At 43.0% G+C, this 18,950-nt stretch overlaps 1 protein-coding gene across 1 annotated transcript in view; it reads right to left on the bottom strand.

Moving 5' to 3' along the window:
- Positions 1–3,925: 3,925 nt before the first annotated feature.
- b3gat2 (beta-1,3-glucuronyltransferase 2 (glucuronosyltransferase S)) overlaps positions 3,926–18,950 on the bottom strand; it is a 42,065-nt gene continuing 27,040 nt past the window's right edge. Inside the window, exons 3-4 of the mRNA XM_041947716.1 lie at positions 13,402–13,550; positions 3,926–4,325 (exon numbers count right to left, since the gene is read on the bottom strand). Coding sequence (XP_041803650.1) covers positions 4,239–4,325; positions 13,402–13,550 — 236 coding nt within the window. The 3' untranslated portion in view covers positions 3,926–4,238. The remainder of the gene's footprint in view (positions 4,326–13,401; positions 13,551–18,950) is intronic.

Raw genomic sequence — 18,950 nt, 5'->3', positions numbered from 1 at the left:
TGAGCAGGGGGTCCGGTGGATGAGTGGGGGGAAATGGTCACATGGCAACAAAATGGTCAAATTTGCCCCTGACTCGCCCGTCACCTCACAGCTCTGAATAAAGAACGCACAGCGGGGGGGCCTTAACGCCCCTCCCACACCCCACACACCTTCATCATGGTTCCTTTAAAAAAACATGATGACATCTCACTGGATGGAGTGGAAAAAAAAAAGAAAGACTGGCAGTGGTCATTTTCAGTCTCTAGTCATCTTCCCGCTTCCTTTTTGATTTCCTTTAGTTGTTGTCTGAAGAAAGAGACAAAAACAGCAGAAACGACAAACAGGAACGCTGCTGGACCAATAACTCCGAGTGTCTGTTCTAGTGATGTTATATCCTTACCAAAATGGATAGTTAGTCAATAGTCTTTCAATACCTGCAGTAGATATGGCTATCTTGTGGTTGGTCTATGCTACCCTGTCCTCACCCCTCCCTCTGCAGTGTATATCCTACCCCCACCCCGTAGGGTGAGCAGAGCCTCGTAGCAGATAATCGTCTGAACAGTACTGTATTTATGTGAATAAGACGTAAACCCTCCACTCTTTCAGAGCCATAGAAGAGAGGTTGACTGTGTTTAGTCATCATGTGACACTCTGTGGAGGGAAATGATCTGGAGTTCAGTTTCTCCAGTTTAGAATTACTTTGAAGCTGCTTATACAGTCGATGTTACTTTGCACTGATTCATTGTTGTAATTTGACCATTTTCCCACAAAGAATACTGAAGCATTCTGAGTAAGAAATCATTCCAACCCCGTGGATTTTCTCCCTCTTGTACACCCGCGGTTCCTAACCTCGGACTGGGGTCGCAGCACACACACGAGGGACTGCAAGATGATTGGAAATAATAATAATTTTCAAAATCTTTGCTTTCTTAAAGGGGACATCACTCTTTGATCGCCTCCCGATTCGCTTCAGTTCAGACTTAAGTAGGGCTGAGCAATACAGTCGAAAAGTAAAATCTTTTAATTTCATGACTTTTCTCAAATGCAAAGTGACTAAAACGTGACTGTATTTTAAGGCCCACATGCACAAAACAGTTGAGCAAAACTCAAAAGAAAATAACTGCACCACCTGCGGAGCATGCATTTTAAAAACAGTATACACAGGTTAGCCCATACAAGTAAGGACTGTTGGACCAGATTTTCCAAATAAGCTAAGCTAATCACCTCCTGACTTTAGCTCACAGGCAGGAGAGTGGCGCTGATCATTTCAAATGTCAAGTGAATTCAGCGCAGTGATCAGTTCCGGTGCAGACTAAACAAAGTGATAATCACACACTCTTCACTCCTGTAGCTTCATCTCTAGCAGCACGGACAGCTCCTCATCATCAAACATTAACCAAACGCACAGATCAGAGTGTAGAGTCCTCTTCTAGATGGGATTGCTGGATTGGAAACTAGATGACTAGAGCTAGCTAGTCCCAACAGTCCTGAAGAGTGCAGTATTCATGTCACAGTTTGAAGGACTGACACAACTCAAGACACTAAAGAAGCCTGCTAGCTGTCATGCTGTCATTGTTGTCCAGCCCTAGTCGTAAATAGACATTCCTCTGCTCCTGAGTCTACACTGGCTGGGACATCAGCGTCTGCGTCGATGCCTCTATCAGCAGATGAACAGAGCGGTCCAGCCTTGTTTCTCACATGGCTCTCTGGTTAAAGACAACCCAAAACTCCAAATGTCAAGGATTCCCTTTAAGTCCCAGTAACTGCTGGGCGTCCCCTGGGCGTCTTTGGTAGCTGTGCTGTGGTGTTTTTAAACCAGCTGGGTTCACTGGAAACTGGGCTCCGACCCAGTTAACACATTCCATGTTGGTGAAATTGTCCTTTTCCCCAGTGTTCCCCGAGGCAAATGAGAGCACTACTGGTATCACAGCGGTCTGTCTGTGCTGCACTTTAAATAGCAGAAAGGTACTGTATCCCTCGCTGTGTTGTAGTTTGTCTCGCAGATCGTTGTCAGGGAGCAGCAGAGATGAGTGAACCGTCGATCCACTTCCAGCTGCAGGTTTCTTTTTTAAAACTGGAACGCCCCAAATGTTGCTCCCTTCATATATGATACTATAACCGTATGTTCTGTCACCCGCCATCTTTATTGTGGTGTTTTGATGTGTGCAGTACAAGAGAAGCACAGTTAGTCTGAAGCAAATAAACCTGGATGACCAATCAGAGGGCTAGACTGGCAGGAAGTGGAACTGGATTGGACAGTGCTAGCAAAAAGGGGACCTGTATGAAAGTGCTGGATGGGTCCCGTCGCCACTGTCCAGTCCTCGTTTTTTGGGAGTAAGACCGGAGGAGCAGGGGTAGAAATGAGCATAGATATGGACACACACACCGAACACACACACAGTTACAACACACTGCCGGGTGCTGATGCAGAGATTCATGTCTGTACACACAGGGTCCCTCTGCCATGCAATAACTGAAGCACTCTCTCTACACACACACATAAACATATTCAATAAATCTAATGTCCTCCAGGTTTATTTCCAATGTGTTTACATTTTCTGGTGCCTAGTACAGAGAAAAAAAAAAAGTGGTTTCCGTGCATAAAAAAAAATCTACATGAAGTTTTCTGTGTCCATCTCTGTCCAATGACTCTCAAAACTGTAAAATTACTGTTTTATCTTTTCGCAAATTTGTTTGCTCCTTTTTTCTGTTCCAGGTTTTACAAGAGGGTCATTTGAAATAAAGGCTGTTGAGTCCTGGATTGAATCCTGTTTTTACTTTCTTGCGTTTACATCATACACCAACACTGTCCTCCCTGAACGTCAGCGATCAGGGCGACGCATCATTAACATACACTGTCTCATCTGAGCGGTGACACGGCGGCCCGTCTGATGTGCTGCTTGTATCTACTCCAGTCCTTCCTTTTTACTCCTCCGCTGGCAGGTGTGTTTACTCGTGAGGCCAGTTTTCTTTGTTGTCAGCCCACAGACTGCATTACTGATGGCAGCCTGTCAGGAGAGATGTTACTTGTTTCTTCACGTGGGCCGTTTCCAAACCTGATCGCTTATTTCACGCACACAGGGAATGAGGCAAAGGTCGTTCCAGGTCATCGCACATCACCAGTTCAGGGTGATGATAACGGAGAATTACGTAGCGTTTGAATCATTACCGCGTCGACTCTGAGACATTAATGTGATCCATTTAAACGAAGAGGAGCAGAGCTGGGAAATCTAGCTGCTTGTGTCGGCCGCTGGCATTTCACAGTTACGAGCCACCATGAAGATGTTACGAAGCTGCTGTTCTTCCACAACAAACAAGCCCAAAACTTTTGGCAGATGATAAAAACAATGAGCAACTGAAGCAAAAAATTCCCTTCCAACATTTTCATTTGGTCAAAGTGAGAGGTGTCAACAGTTGTTGCAAGTACAAATATTTTCACTATCTGGGGAAATGTACTTACTTGCCTTCTGTCTGAAAGTGATTTGAGAAAAATGCCAATTTCATGTGCATTAAATACAGAGCTGGAGTTGGGTTGTGGTTAGCGTAGCTTAGCTTAGCACCTGAACCCGGCTAGCTTGGCTCACTCTAAAGTTCCAAAATACACGTAGCAGCACCTTTAACACTAACTAACACATTGTATGTAGTCATATTCTAGGCATCGTCTTAGACTCTGGAGAGGGCCAGGCTAGCTATTTACAGGTTTTATGCTAACTAGCTAATTGCTAACAGCATATGCACGCTTGGTACTTAATGCACAGACAGGAAACTGGTATCAATCTTCTTATCTGGTTCAAGAAACAGCATCACAATACCACTGTTCTAAGATAAAGGCAGTTATCTGGACCACAAGCCTCGTTTTCATGGTAATTATATCACGGTATCACAGTTAATCTGACACTGATGTATTAATGATTAAAAATGACAATGATTCACATGGCACGTTTCAATTCAGCAACATATTTTTTTTACATTTATACTTGACTTTTTTACATGAGCGAGCCGTGGATGGAGCAAATGAAAAGTCCAAGTCATCCCAGTGTGTAGAATGGACATGTTCAGTGCTGCCCGGTTCTCACGGAGCACGTTTGACAGACAGCCAGAGGTCCTGGATCATGCAGCTCCTCAGAGTCTGTGGCCATCGTGAACAGATTGTATTAGCCAGATAAGGAGAGACGGCATGGGGCCGCCGTTAGTCCCAGCCAAGAGAAGATGGCGGGTCACATTCGGCTTCTGGTGGATCCGCCGCTCAGCTCTCCCTCTCACACCTCAATGACCACAGTGTCCTTCCGATGTTTGGGCTCGTTTGCAAGGTGCGGTTTCTCTGTGCGAGTGTGCCAAACCAGCACCTGAGGAGGAGAAGGAGAAGGATAAGACAATCTGCTAACAGTGAGGAGTAAACAAAGAACGAGCACACAGTCGTGCTCGGATAAATCCAGCATAGATGCAGGTGGATGGCATACCCATAAAGCCAAGACTTGCTTATTATGTGCCCAAGAGGTTTTTTTTGTGTGTGTCAAAAAATCATGGGACAAAAGTGAATTGAAACAATCAAGTTAAAGGCCCCTAGGGGAGGTTTTTGAACACTAGCAGTGCTCTGGAGAAATGTTTTTTATGTGCAGGTCACCATCTTGTTTATATATAATCTCAAATGCATCGTGCACAGCTGCTTCCCTGCTGGCAGTGTACCAGGAAAAGGCAAAAAAAACAGATCAGAAACAGAATCAGAAACCAGCCCAAACAGAGGAAACACCTCTGGTAGAAGCGAGGTTGCTCCAACAGCTACAGACGGGATCACACTGTCAGAGCCATCAAAAGGAAAATGTTTCTCATGTGAGGGTCATTACACGTCCCTTTGAAATCACGGGGTTATCACACACGTTGACACAAAGATCAGAGGCCTGCTGAATGACGCACAATGCAGATTTCACAGATTTACACCCATGAAGCTAAAAACTATACGAGACGACTCTCCATCACATCAGAGGAGACGGGCTGCTGTCTGGTATTCATGGTAGATATTGAGTAGTTCTATTTCCTTCATCTATCTAAAGGCCTCACTCCTCAATGATGCTCTGCTGGACTGTCTGTTAAATGAGGGACTCTGCTGTATTCTTTGAAACAGGGTGAACTGTATCCTCCTGCTGCTGAATGTGACGCTCACCACTCTGCCAGGAGGGCTTCCACACACAGGAAACTGTCTGACACCTCCTGAAATGGATCAAATCAAGAGCGGCACGCACCTCAATGCAGCTGTTTGTCTTGTGTTTGCACGGCAATTTCACACCAATATAGCGGCGAGAAAACACCGCCATAGATGCAAAGATAGATATTTTCCTGGAAGGGAACGAATTTCGTTCCTCAGAGATTCAAGTGAGGCTATTTGGATTAAGAATGGTTTTTTTTATAGCAAATCACTAATGAGCTTATAACTCACGTGTGACATTTCTGTGTCCAAAGCAACACACACACACACACACTCACAGGCTCAGAGAGGCTCAGAGATGCTCACAGAGGCTCAGAGAGGCTCACAGAGGCATGATTTATTGCTGGCTGCCGTTGTTTCTGGGCTTCTTCAGGTGGAACATGTCACTTCCTGCACACTGTGCCGCTAATTGGCCCACTTTGCATATCTAACGAGGCTAATGTAGCATCCACTAAAGCATCACTCCAGAGCTGTGGGGAAACGTGGTACCGGACGTGTGTGAGTCTGTGCACGTGAGTGTGCACACTCACCAATTACGCAGTCAGACCGGCCTCCCTGGTCCCCTGGACTCCTTCTGCACGAGTCTCTTTCTCCCAGTTCCATTTTCCTCATTCATCACGTCCACCTTTTCTCTTATGGCTCCTCTTGTTTTTACCCCTCAGTCCTCTCTCCTGTTCTATCTCTCTTCCTCCCTGAGGCCATTTAGAGACAAAAAGCTTTACCAGGTTAGAGCTTTCTCTTTTTCTTTTTTTTTTTTTTATGCCTTAATAGCACAGAATGAGGAGCTGGTGGAGGAGCTGTGGAAGGAGGGCGGTTTCTAGTTTTATGCATCTTGGATGATCTTTGCACTTAGGTCAGGAGCTTATTTGGTAGCTTGGCCAAAATATATGTTAGGGAAACGTTGTACTCACCACATGAAATGACAGATACGATAGAGCCTGATGATCAGACTGACACTGAATGAAGTTTGAAGGCGTTAACAGAAGCTGAAAACGATGATAATGACCCTTTTTTGTAGTGAGCAGCATTTTACAGTTGTCGGTGCTCTCAGATGGACAAATTATGTTGTTGAAATACTGTTTTAATTGACCATTAATTGACATATCTTTAGCATTTCTGGGCTGGCATCGGACATCCTACATGCTGAACCCAAAGTGTCTGGAGTACGCTTCAATCACTGCTATTTATCAGTCTAGTGTTTACCAGAGTGACTGCTGACATCTGAGAGGATTCCCTAAACCATTTTATTTGGAGGTAGAGGTGAATACAATTGAACTGCACAGGAAAACGGTGTGCACACAACTACAGCAAGTACAGTAAGTCAGAGCTGAATTAGCTTGTCAGTACACTGTGATGGCTGCGTACAACAGACATTTTACTGTTCGCCCTCATTTTCTGCTGAGTTTGGCAAAGATGAGTGTGTGTTTGACCCTGTCTGAGATCTCTTCAAGCAGAATAACTTAGGCTACAAACATTGTGCTAAGGCTGTCTGCTGCCTATTCAAAGTACAGTTGTGCAGCACGACAGTCACCTGTTAGCTTGTCCTGCGGAGCCACAGTGAATCACCAGAATCACGTGAGTTCATGCGTAGCGTTCACATAGCGAACAAATGACAATTTATATTTGTTGAATCTTGAAAAAGCGAGTCCTGGCAGAAATAATGACAAAGAATAAATAATGAAACCAATTACATCCAAACAAATGCACCACTGGGTCCGTTAAGCAGCTGCTCTGTGCTGTTGAGTTTTGGATCCCATCTCATGGTCTTCCTCTGCGGATGGAGTTTCCCAGTTGAATTGTAGACGTTCAAATTTCCCCTTTTCTGAGCCCTTTAAGGACTTCAGAGTGTTTCTGTTGACCGCTGTTTCCAAGAATAAACTTTCAATCTCTAGACTCAGAGCGTAATAAACAGAATGATCCCTTAATGGGTCAGAGAGAGAGAAAACTGCATCAGATCCATTTGTAATGATTTGAGGATCATATCCCCCAAAGCACATCTAGTGGTGGTCAGAGAGGCATTTAACCACATTAATAAAATCCAAATGAAGTTTAGGAGAAACCTGAAAGCCAATGCAAATGAAACCGACAGTGGCGTAGTCTTTCAGTCCATGTCAGCAGACGTCCACGTGTCCCTTTTCTTCCCTCTGTGTCATTCTGTCTTGGTTTTTAACTCCACCTTCGGTCAATTCAAATACCTATTCCCTCTCCTGCTCACAGGCTTTTACTTCCCCTCCTCTCCTCTCTATCTCATTTTCCTCCTGTGCTATCATCTGTCTCCATCTGTTCCTGCCTTCCCCCTCCTCTCTTGTCCTGTCGCTGCTGTCTGTTGCCATTACTCTCCCGCTCTAACGACATCACAGCTCCTGTCAGTCGTCTCCAGATAATGACCCGGCTGTCAGATGAGCATTTCTGTCCTCCATTGTCAAGGTCAGGATTCAAGCTCTGTGATCTGATCCTGGATAACTTCCTCAAAATGGACGGAGGCTGGACTGTGTGGAGGGTGTGTCGCAGCTGCTGGAAAGAGCATCGATATGCTGAGGGTTAGATGATGCTAGAAGATTGCTTCTGTCTGAGATCTATCTATTCAATATAAAGCCTAATTATAATATAAATATAAAACCTACCACCTCTTAGCTGAAACATATTATAACTTCTGTTCTACAGGTCAATCAAATCACATTTAATATTATCAGAATGAATGAGATTTAGAGGTGTTGTTTGGTGGATTGTGAACTTTAGACAGGACCAGGTTTCAAGCCTTTATGCTAAGATAGGCTAATGTCACTTGGCTCCAGCAACATATTTACTGTAATGACGTAGTATTGATCCCCTTCAGACAGAAAGTGAGCACGTGTCCTGGCAGTCTGCGCTGCATCACGAAACACGTCCCTGTGATACTGGTGCTATAAGAGGTTCCTTTTTGCTCCCCAACAATGTCTGTTGGAGCTGAATGGGGCATTAAGTTAATTGCAGGGGTTAATTTTAGTTTTTCAGTTGAAGTTTTCATCCACTAGCTGGTCTCTGGTGTTAATCCATGTTGCTAAGATTCACTACTTGCTCTGGTATACGGCGGTCCCCACTCATTCATTCATTCATTGTCTATCTCTGTATCAATCAATTCATTTGTCACTGAATTTAATACTTCATCTTTATGTTCATTAGTTACTAGCTGTGTGTGCCAATAAACATTTCATGGGTGAAGGATTTGGTTATGCGGCACGTACGTATGAAGTATCAGAGTACAGACAGGCTGAATGAATACAGTAGCGGCGGTCGGTGGTGCACCGAGGTGAATTTAATGTATGTTCAGTTCTGTTACTCAGTATGAACACTGATCATTTCTGATGGCCCACAGTGAGTGGAATCACTCTGCTTCATCTTCTACCAATTAATGTATTCATGCTACATACTTTGGTGCCCTTCACTTTGTATTTATGCTGCAGTTACCACAGAAATCATTATACTTAGTCCTCCTCAAATGTCAAATACAGTCAATTGAATACTTTCAGAGCATAACTTGGTAAAAAAAAAAAAAAAAAAAACGTCATTATTATTATGCAATTATAATTTTTAGTGGTTTTTATTGTTTTATTTTTATTACTTTTTCTCTCCTATTTTTATAATTGAATTGATCTTTATATTATATGCACAGTAATGTTTTTTTGTGTAATTGTTCATTGTTCAAAAAAATTTATAAGTAATGTCACTTTCTCTGCACACTCATCTGTTATCAGTGATGATGTCATCCTAGCGTCACAAGAACATTCCTTAATGACATCACATTTTGGCCTGCTGAGCGACCTGAGCGCCACTGTCTATATTTATGATCTCTGAGTAAGCTGTCAATCTTCAGACACGACTGATGATGTCACATCCTGCTGCTTTTGACACTGTGACGTGATAAATGCCGACCTGACATCCTCTTGTCTGCGTGGTGCTGGGCGATGACTGATGATGTCACAGCCTGCTAATGGGCTGTATTAATATCAGCAGCAGGGACCTCCATTAGTGTAATGGGGCTGATAATGATGATGATAGTTTCAGCACAGCGCTGTCTGCAGCAGCAGCAGTAGGCAGCAGTAAATGATGATCCAGCAGCTCTGGGGGTCTTTAGCCTATTCCCTGCAGGAAACATCTCCCATAATCCAGCAGGGATTTAAAGTGAAACAATGTGACCCGCACGCATACGGTGAAACAGTCAATTTGGATTTCACATTTGTTGATTCTAGGTGAAACAGCTGCTTGCTGCACTTTCCTCCACAGAGACTGAAAATACTGTTTGCACTATGATGTGGGGATTGATGCAGGATGGTGACTTGGTTACCAGCATAAAATGATTTTCTTTTCTACTGGCCTAAATATTCATCATCAAAACTAAGAACCACAGTCCTGCTGAGCCCCGTAAACAGAGAAATATTGGCAATTAAATGTGTCATTGTGTGTATTCTGAAATCTCAGTGTAAAGTATATACTTTCTTCACATACTGTGCAATTGCTGCGAGCACTATGGTTATGGGTTTATCTTGGAGAGAGAACAGTATAGAATTATTTCACTCATGTTTGTTTCATCATAATCTGAACATAAGACAAAAGTAGAAATATTATACTAACATTGAATATCACAAACATCTTAAAATGTTCTAATACTTGTAATACAATAGATAAAACCAACGACTTAGTGTAGAATCTGATGAGCTCGACTGTGCAGCTGATCCACTCTGAGGGCAAAGCTGCTTCATTTATCGACAAGCTAGCTATTATAATGTAAGATAGGTAGGCTCAGTCTTAAATACCAATATTAAACCATTTTGAAACAGAGCTAGAAAGTTGTGTTGACCCACTCCCTCACATTTTTTCTTTCTTTTCTCTCGTCCTCATAATCTCTCTTTTTTTACTTGCATCTGCATGCTGAAGTGTGTATTGGTGTCATGGATACGTCAGTCACTGCTGATAAGTTGGGGTTCAATAATCTCTCCTCCCCAAACAGGAAATGGCTAGTGAACATGATGTCACACAAAATATGATGTGAAATTAAATGACAATTCAGTCTGATTTTCAGGCCGTGATGAGTCATGCCCAGTGATAACATCGCCTAAAACAGTACCAGAAAACTAACCTGTTAAATAACAGAAAAACTAAGAAGAAGCTAAACAAAAACATCAACTGGAGACCTGACAACTTTTTCTTGCGTATTCCTTTAAAGGCAAAAAAATGTAATAAAACCATTTCTCACAAAAAGTCCTTTAAGGCGGCTCTGTGATGGTTGTCAAGAGGATGAGTGGCTTCATAAAACCAAGTGCCAACAGGGGCTGTGGTGATTTGAGATGAGCTGCATCGATCTGAGCTGTCTAAGCACACAACTAGAATTGATGGCGCTATAACACCATTTCTATCCAATTCAAGCTGTGTGTGTCTAAGTTTAGCCCAAGCCACCAGCTTAAAGCATGACTCACGCTGTCAATAGTGGGGAGAGATGGCCAATGGTTAGTCACCGCTAGGATGGGAGCCATTATTATGACTGCAGTTTAATATCTGACAAACACACACATACAAACAAACAATTGCTAGATTAAGACAGACAAATTGGGCTTTTATTAAACCCTAGCCTGTGTCACCCACCTCCAATATGCAGTCAACGCAGTGTGATAACATACTTATTACATTACTGATCAATCCAGGCTGCCATAATCAAACAGCAGTGACTGTGAGAGCTGAAATGGAGAAAGATTGCTTTCATTTTATGGAGAACACAAGCCGCATCTTGTCTCATTGTTTCAATCAAATCTTGAATGCAGACATGAACTCTGACCCTTAAAACACAAGTGTAAGGGATGGAGTTCGTGTACAATTCAGGGATGTAACGCAAAAATGGGATTTCTTTATTTCACAATACTACTCAGAGCCTTGTCCCAAAAGTTGTTAAAAACCGTCATTTTATAAATTCACACTCCTCATACGAATGTGAATATGTTGGGAAAATGCAACAAGGGATACTGCATGATGTTGCTTAAAAAAAAAGAGGTCATGTCATGCCCTCAGGTATATCAGAGTATCAGACAGGATCCATAAAAAGAGGTGATCATATCTATTGACACTGAGAGGGCCTTCGACAGGGTGGACTGGGCCTGTCTGCTCTCTTCTCTGGTTTCAAATCACTCGACTCTTCCCCTCACGCATCAGTGTGCACGAACACCCGGTGTGCCCCCTCTTTCACTGGACACGTCAGGTGTGGCCACATTGGTCACAATGCTTTAAAGGCAGAGAGAGGATTTAAGGGGATTCAGAGGTGAGCATAGAACATAAAGTCTCACTATATGCTATGAGTCACTTACTCCACTATTCTTTTGCTTCCTTTGGTGTGCACTCAGGATGTTAATCAAACATCCTAAAAAGTGAATGTTCCCTCATTAACAAGTTTCCCTATCAATTGGCTGCAGAGTTACCTTTGCAGCAATCCAACTCAGGATTTAAATAACTGGGCATCGCAGTCACACGATCCCATCTATTTGCGCTTATGAGCATGTGACAGTTGGTAGCAGGTCCCTGGGTGGGATTGGCTTACCCTACTGATTGGTTACTAACACATCACCCCAAGCTCTAGCGGCATATGTCACATGTAACACTGTAGTCATCAGAAAGTTAGTTAGACGTCACTTTGGTTGGCTTACTTCTCCTTAAGCGATTCCTGTTTGTAATAATTATCTATTTCTGCCAGCCAAAATGACCCTCGATTCGTCTCTTTAGCGAGGAGCAGCCTCCACCACCTGGGACACCTGTATAAAGATGGCCTGTTTTCCAGTTTTGATTAATTGTGCACAGATTTGACTTAAACAACTTGGATTTTTTTAGATATTTTCAGCTATATGACTTTGCTAGGACCCACTGATGCCCTGTTCTCCCGAATCCCACCTGCTAGCAGCATAAATTTTGTGCTTAAAGTAATAATTTAACCAAGGGTCATGTCTCCTACTTCTGTGACCTCTTATTTCCAGCTGATGAGCCTGTCATTAATAAGATTAGAGCCATTTGGGAGAACGAACTACAGATTACCTTCTCTGAAGACTCCTGGGAAGAGGCCCTGTGAGCCATCAACTCATCCTCCAGCTGTGCTAGACTAGATAGACTCCATTACAGTAAGGCCAGACTGGCCACACTTCTACTATCTACCCACATAGATCAGGTGAAAGATGCAACAGATGCTCCAAAGTTCCCTGCGATCAAACCCACATGTTCTCATGACTAGCTTTACCCCCTGAGGTCTTCAATAGTATGATGTAACGGCAGGGGTATCAGCCACTACTAATGTTTATTTATATGTATCATGGCTCTTATTACTTTTATCAGTATTCTCTCTGTGATTACTTCATTTTATGTCATTTACCAGCACTTACTGTGCATCTCTACTCTTCCCCCACTTCTGGCCACTCTCTGTACATTAAGCAGTCTGTAGGATGAGATTGAGGGTTGGACTGAGGTAAGTGAGAATGGGTTGATAACTCTTTGTGAAAATACTGACTGTTTTCTACTTGTACTATGAATCATCTTGTTTCAATAAAACACCTGAAGCCAAACAAATGAATAAATAAAAAAGCTAGATTGTGCATATAATGGGAGGTGGCTAAAATGAGTTTAAAGTTGGTCTGAGGGGCCTATGATAAAAAACAAACAGACATCTAAATGAAAGGATGGGAGGTGTGCATGCAGTGGGAGGAGATCTAGATAAAAAAAAATAATAAAGTTGCTTTGAAGTGTGTATGAAAAAAGGGAAAGCTGCTCACAAAAATCTTTTGGCCATTTTTCATGCAACGTTAACACATTCTGTAACGTCAGCTCATTAATTTCCTGTCGAGTCACCGAGATGGCAGGCTTCAGAATCGGTTCAGCAGGTAAAAATAACACCTGCAATGCACCACCAATCTGGTTAAAACTAATACAAAGTTACTGAGTTTGAACCTAAATGAATATGTCTGAGTCTGGACTTTCTGCCTTTAGCTCATGGCCTATTTGTTTACATTGTGTTTCATGGAAGGCCCTGCTGCTTTGGCTGCTCATTGTTTTTGTTCACACTGAAAAAGAAAAAGTCTGAATCTGATGCTTATGAGACAAGGTCTGAAGTCATAAGCAGCACCTGTTGTGACATTTATGACACATTCTGTCAACCATGTGACAGATCACTGGAGGAAAAAACAAATGTTACTGCAAAAGTTGGTGTCACTGACCCGGGTGCAATTGTTGGCCTTGGGCTCCAGCTCGGTGACCTTGGTGATCTGCTTGAGGAAGTCAGACTCCTGCATCCCCGGCTGAGAGCCGCGGCGCTTGAACTGCGCCCGCGGGTTCGCCAGGATCACCTGGAGGTTCACTGCAAAACCTGCGGGTGAGAGAGGAAGGAAGACAAAGGCACAGAAAGGGTGAGGAGGTTAGCCAGCACAGATTAAAGGCACATTATGAGTCTATTATAATCACAGCAGAAAATGAGTGAGTGCATTAGTGTATCTAATGACATGATGATATGGTTGATATGAAATTCATTTACCACAGGGGTCTGCCATTCTCCTGCGATAATTGTACTATAGATGAGAAGGAAGGCATGAGAAAGTCAGAGGGAAGTCAAAATGCTCATGATGCCTGTGCGGTGCAGTAGAGGAGAGGTGGGGGTAAATGGCTGGCTTGCAACCAGATTTAATCAACGTGATTAGAAAAATTGGTAGCAGTGGGAGGAAATCTGACATTACGTAATTACTTTGAAAGCAAAGAGATATCAGCTGTCCTACAACCAGAAATATGTTTGAAGGTTGAATCTGATTGCGAGATTAGTGTTCAAATTGCTTTCCCTAACTCAAACTGTCCACCTGTTCACTTCATATACTTCAGAGACAAATCCAAGGCAACAATCAAAGACAAAGGCGCTTCTACCGCTGCACTTAACCTTGTTCCCGTCAGCATGTGTGTGGAGAACGCGTCATTCACACATCCGATGTGTTGTCTGAACCTGAGGCCAGAGGTCTGAAGGTGACACATGATGCGCCTCTTTCACATTTCCACCTCTAACTGAAAGAGCAAAGTGCTCAGAGGTGGTGCCGCAGGAAAAACCTGAAGAATGCTATGCACAAAAAAGTAGCCGCATGAATAGAGAAATAAAGGAGAGGAATCCTTTAGACATAAATTGTTCCACCCTCTCATTATAGGAGGCTTTTTCAGAGTGCAGGCAAACATTCTTCTTCTGCCAGTCATCTGCAGTTTGTCTGTGTTTGGCATGATAGCTATTTCTACTTACGTAATTTAGCATTCAGAGGAACTGATGCTCTTCAAATTCAGGACCGTGGCCTCTGTGGATCTCTAACGACCTCAAGTTGTTTTGAAAACACGTTCAACTGATGATTGTCAAACCTCGTATAAAGCTTAGACATGCTGTTAACCTGCCTTCAGTTCAATACGATTGAACTGTGTGTAGCACTTGTTCAGCTAGTACTTTGTCAGGTCATTTTGCAGATGGTTTAGCCTCCCCCTGGACATCTTAAGAACATATGTTTATCACTCTTAAACTAATCAAATAATCCCACACGCTGAAACAACAGTGTTTCAAAGAGACGGACTGGATAACCAGCTTTCATGCAGCTGACGTGCACATCCTCAAAAATGTAGCTGCACAGATGAGGCTGATGTGTGTCTGAAAGTCAGTATTTTTGCAGGTATTTGGTCATACAGCAAAGCAATAGGCCATGTGAAGTTTTGGCTTGATGATGAAAGATGAGATGAGAAGCAGAGGGACAAGCGAAGTGAGAATAATTCATTGTGTAGATAAAAGGAATGTCAAATTCAATGCAATCTATCAAAGAGTTTCATCCAGTATTTTATTGCAGTGGACTGCTGATCACCGGCCAACACTGCCTGGTGCTACACCAGCAGCGTGGCAGCAAGCTTTCTGTACACAGAACACACTGGTTGGTGTATCTCTGTGGTTCTGAGTGTTGTAAAACACTGAAATCATTCACAGGGAAACTTTATTATGCATTTTTTTATCTAATCTGACTGGACTGTCCAGTCGCAGTGGACTGACAGAGATAATAATGTTTCTCTGCTTCTGTGGCATTTGCCTTTAAGACCCCACACTGTAGCCTCCGGACACCCCCGCTGGGCTGAGAATAAATCCCATCAGCACCTCCTCTCCTTCATTCTGCCTGCTGAGTATCTCTCTGCCTTTCTGCTGAGTCAGTCCACAGAAGTAAGAATAGAGGACGAGACCTACATAAACATAACTGAAGGTGACAATAACTGCCACTATCACAGCAGTCAATTTTGCACTTCATGCTTTATGGCGGCATGTATTCATATTTTACAGTTATAATTCAGTTGATATACTAATTGAAACACGTGAAAAGTTGATGACACACTGCATTTATGTACCTCGCTGCAGTGTGTGGATGGTGGGTGTCCAAAGCGCAGGACTGTGACACCAGAATCCAGACTTAGTTTTAGGCAACAAAAGCAGTTTGGTTAAGGTTTCCTAATGACTTTTTCTGCAGTAAAACAGAGCATGATCTTTCCAAAACATCAACCAAATGCTGTCAGTGTCTAAACACAACCATGAGAACGTTAAATCTGTAGTCACTATTAGTAGATTGCATTTCAAGATTCCTTATTTCAGCAGAAAACAAATGAGAAATGCTGCCAGTAAACGTCAACATTTTTACATCTTCCGAGTTACGTTAATCAACAATATTTCCTCATCATGTTAAGACAAAATGTAATTTCATTTCCTTCAAAATGTGTCTGCTGGTGCTAATTAGCTGTATATAAACATAATTTCTAAGAGACAGGGCCCAGAGGTGGTTAGCTTAGCCTAGCCAGAAAAGCATGTGGAAACAAAGTTGAAAAATCCACCTCCACACACCTCTAAAACTCACCTATTAAAACACTGTATCTCATTTGGTTCATCTGTACTGTAAAAGATAAATTAAGTTTTGGTGGGTGGAATTTTCCACTTTGAAAATCGCCAGGCTTTCCCTCCACTTCCAGCCTGGCAGTCTTTATGCTAACTAAAGATGATCACCTCCACTCCCCTCCAGCGACGTGCTTACACAGACTAAACTATTCCTCTACACCTAGAAGACAAGCATGAGTAAACACGGGCGTGGTTTTTAAAAGGTGCTATTGGGCCAGAATCTGACGTCTTAGATTTCGGAGCCTTTACACTAAAACATGAATGCACCAATGAAGAAGCTGGCTGTCAAGTCTCTGCAGGTTAATATTCATACAACCTAGAATCAGTGGCGGCCTGGAAGTTAAGAAAATCCATGGGAAAATCCAAACAGCGTGGTGTAATTTGAAGTCATTTGTAGTAAATGGGTTGGCCCCATTAACAGCAAAAATGAAAGTGTAGGTGTAGTTAAGTTTAAGCGGAGCAGTGTTTCTCTGAGGGCTGCTGAAGTTTCCAGTTTGGAGCGTGACAGGAGGATATTTTCAGAATTTTCTGCGATCCTCCATGCGCAAGGTCTCTGCATAATTACTGAATATTTATGTATGCAAATCGTTAGTGGGTGGCACGCCTTGGCAATCCGTGCATTAGTGTAGGGATTCACCCCAAATAATTCACCAGCCTTGCCTCCTCTGCGCTCCCTCTGCGCCGCCTGAACAGCGTTTTCCAGGCTGCAGCTATCCCCAGGTACTGACACATGGCCAGCAGACAGCGGTCCTCTGAGCAATGTGTGTGTAAGCGCGGGTCACACACACAGAAACTGTACACATGCAAATGGATTTTAACCGCCTCGTCCCCCTGTAGATTTAAGTTTGCTGCATCTTAGGCTCGGACGACCGTCACAAGCACGAGCCTACTCCCTCATCCTGCCACACATACAGACACGAACACACACAGAGTGAGGCTGAGAGCAACATGAAAGGCTCAGACAGAAGCAATGTTTAGAGACTGGAGGTTACACTCTCTACTCATGACATTTGAATTGCGTATTTTAGGGTAATATTTTATATTTTATAACACTCACGCCATAAGCAGACTGCCACCACTGCAAATGACTTACACGAAGTCACATACAGACCCTGATATAATACCACTTGTCAGGCCTCTGGTATCAGGCTTATTACTGCTCTGTGTGCTATACTGCAGGCTAATCACAGAGATAAAAGCAGCTCAGGTGGAGCACACAGATATAAGAGCAATTACAAGATAGAAATCTTCAAACCTGCAGCCAACCTGTGTGATATGGAGATCGCAGCTTATCTGAGCCATGTTTGCCCAAGAGGCTGTTGTCCAGACTCTGAACTAACTTTGAACCACTTTACTCCTGACCCACTCCAGCTGACCTTTATGACTGATGTGTCTGTTAAATGCTACGTTACGCATTGTGGAGACAAATATTTGCATGTAGTTCATCATTAGATGAGCCAGCAAGTGAAATGAGAACAATTTTCAAACTGTCTTTATATGCATGCAGATATTTTCTGTACAGTCTGTGTGAGCTTACAGCCTGTTTCCAGTATTCAGAAACCTTACCTGAGTGTTTACTGGAGCCTAAATTTAGTTTTTTTAGCCATAGTTCTTACAGCCTAAAAAGTCCCTCTGCTGAGGTTGTACTTTCTGATTGTCCATGAATTATCTGGACAGAATTACAGTACGTAACACTGACTTTTGAGCCGTTTCAACTTGTACAGCCCAATTCAGGACAAAGTGCACCAGCTTATGCAATGTTTACTGAAGTTCCCCATAGAGTTTTTGGCCACCACTCGAACAATAGAGCAATGTTTTAATGTGTACGATGTGCGATACACACACATGCATACATGGGCACAGGGGTGATGGGATACACGCTCCGGTCAATGCTATCATGCTATCCAGAGATTTAAATCAACAGAGGAAACGTGTGAAGAGACACGTTGATGCACCAGCAAAGGTGGCGGAAAAGAAAACTGCAATCTACTGAACAAAAAGAGGTTTCAAATGCTTCAGAAAATTCTGCTTTGCAAAGGCTTTATGAGGAAGGAAAGGAATTCAACATGTTTGTTAGACATCAAGGATATAGACAATGTGTCCTGGTGAATAACGCTGAATGTAAATAAGAACTGTCGATTTATAAGAAAACTCTCCTCAGGGCACCTTTAAAAACAAAGCTACGTAGTCAATCTAAGAGAGAGACAGGGGAGACGAGAACTTAGAGGAGAAAGGAAACTCTGTTTGCTATTTGATTCAATAGCTTCAATTCCAGCAATAGCTGGAAATACCACAGAGTGTATTTACTTTGGAGGCAGAAGCTCTGGAGTTTTCACTCTCCTCTCCTGCCTCCTTTACATCCATTCATCAATCCACTCACGAACGTCAGAGTCACACCACAGTACAGATAAAGAACAGCATGATGACTCTCTGTCCTCTTTGGAATGCACAAAAGATTTAGTTTCTGAGTTTTGATCCTGTATCTCCTTAGTACCTGGAGCTGTTTGGTCACAAAGGGGCACTAGTGGTCTAATGACGGCCCTCAGCCCTTTCAGGAACAAAGTTTGTCTCCTTGCTGTGACAAGCGGCCACATACTGAGAATCAAGAACACCGTCCCTAACATATCCTTCAGTATCCTCCATTGTTCCTATGGTGTGGCATTCAAGTTTCACAGCTTCACGCAACAAAGATCCCGCCTACATTGAAGCTGCAGTGAAGAAAAAGCACCCGGTACCAAAAGTGAGTCGCGCTCAGTCGGCAAGGCTCTACAGAGATGTGGTCAGCTAAGACCAGACTGATGTGTAAAATCTGTGCAGTTCTCCTTC

The sequence above is a fragment of the Chelmon rostratus genome, chromosome 11, assembly GCF_017976325.1.
Source record: "Chelmon rostratus isolate fCheRos1 chromosome 11, fCheRos1.pri, whole genome shotgun sequence".
Taxonomy (NCBI): Eukaryota; Metazoa; Chordata; class Actinopteri; order Chaetodontiformes; family Chaetodontidae; genus Chelmon; species Chelmon rostratus.
This window is presented reverse-complemented; position numbering and strand designations above follow the sequence as displayed.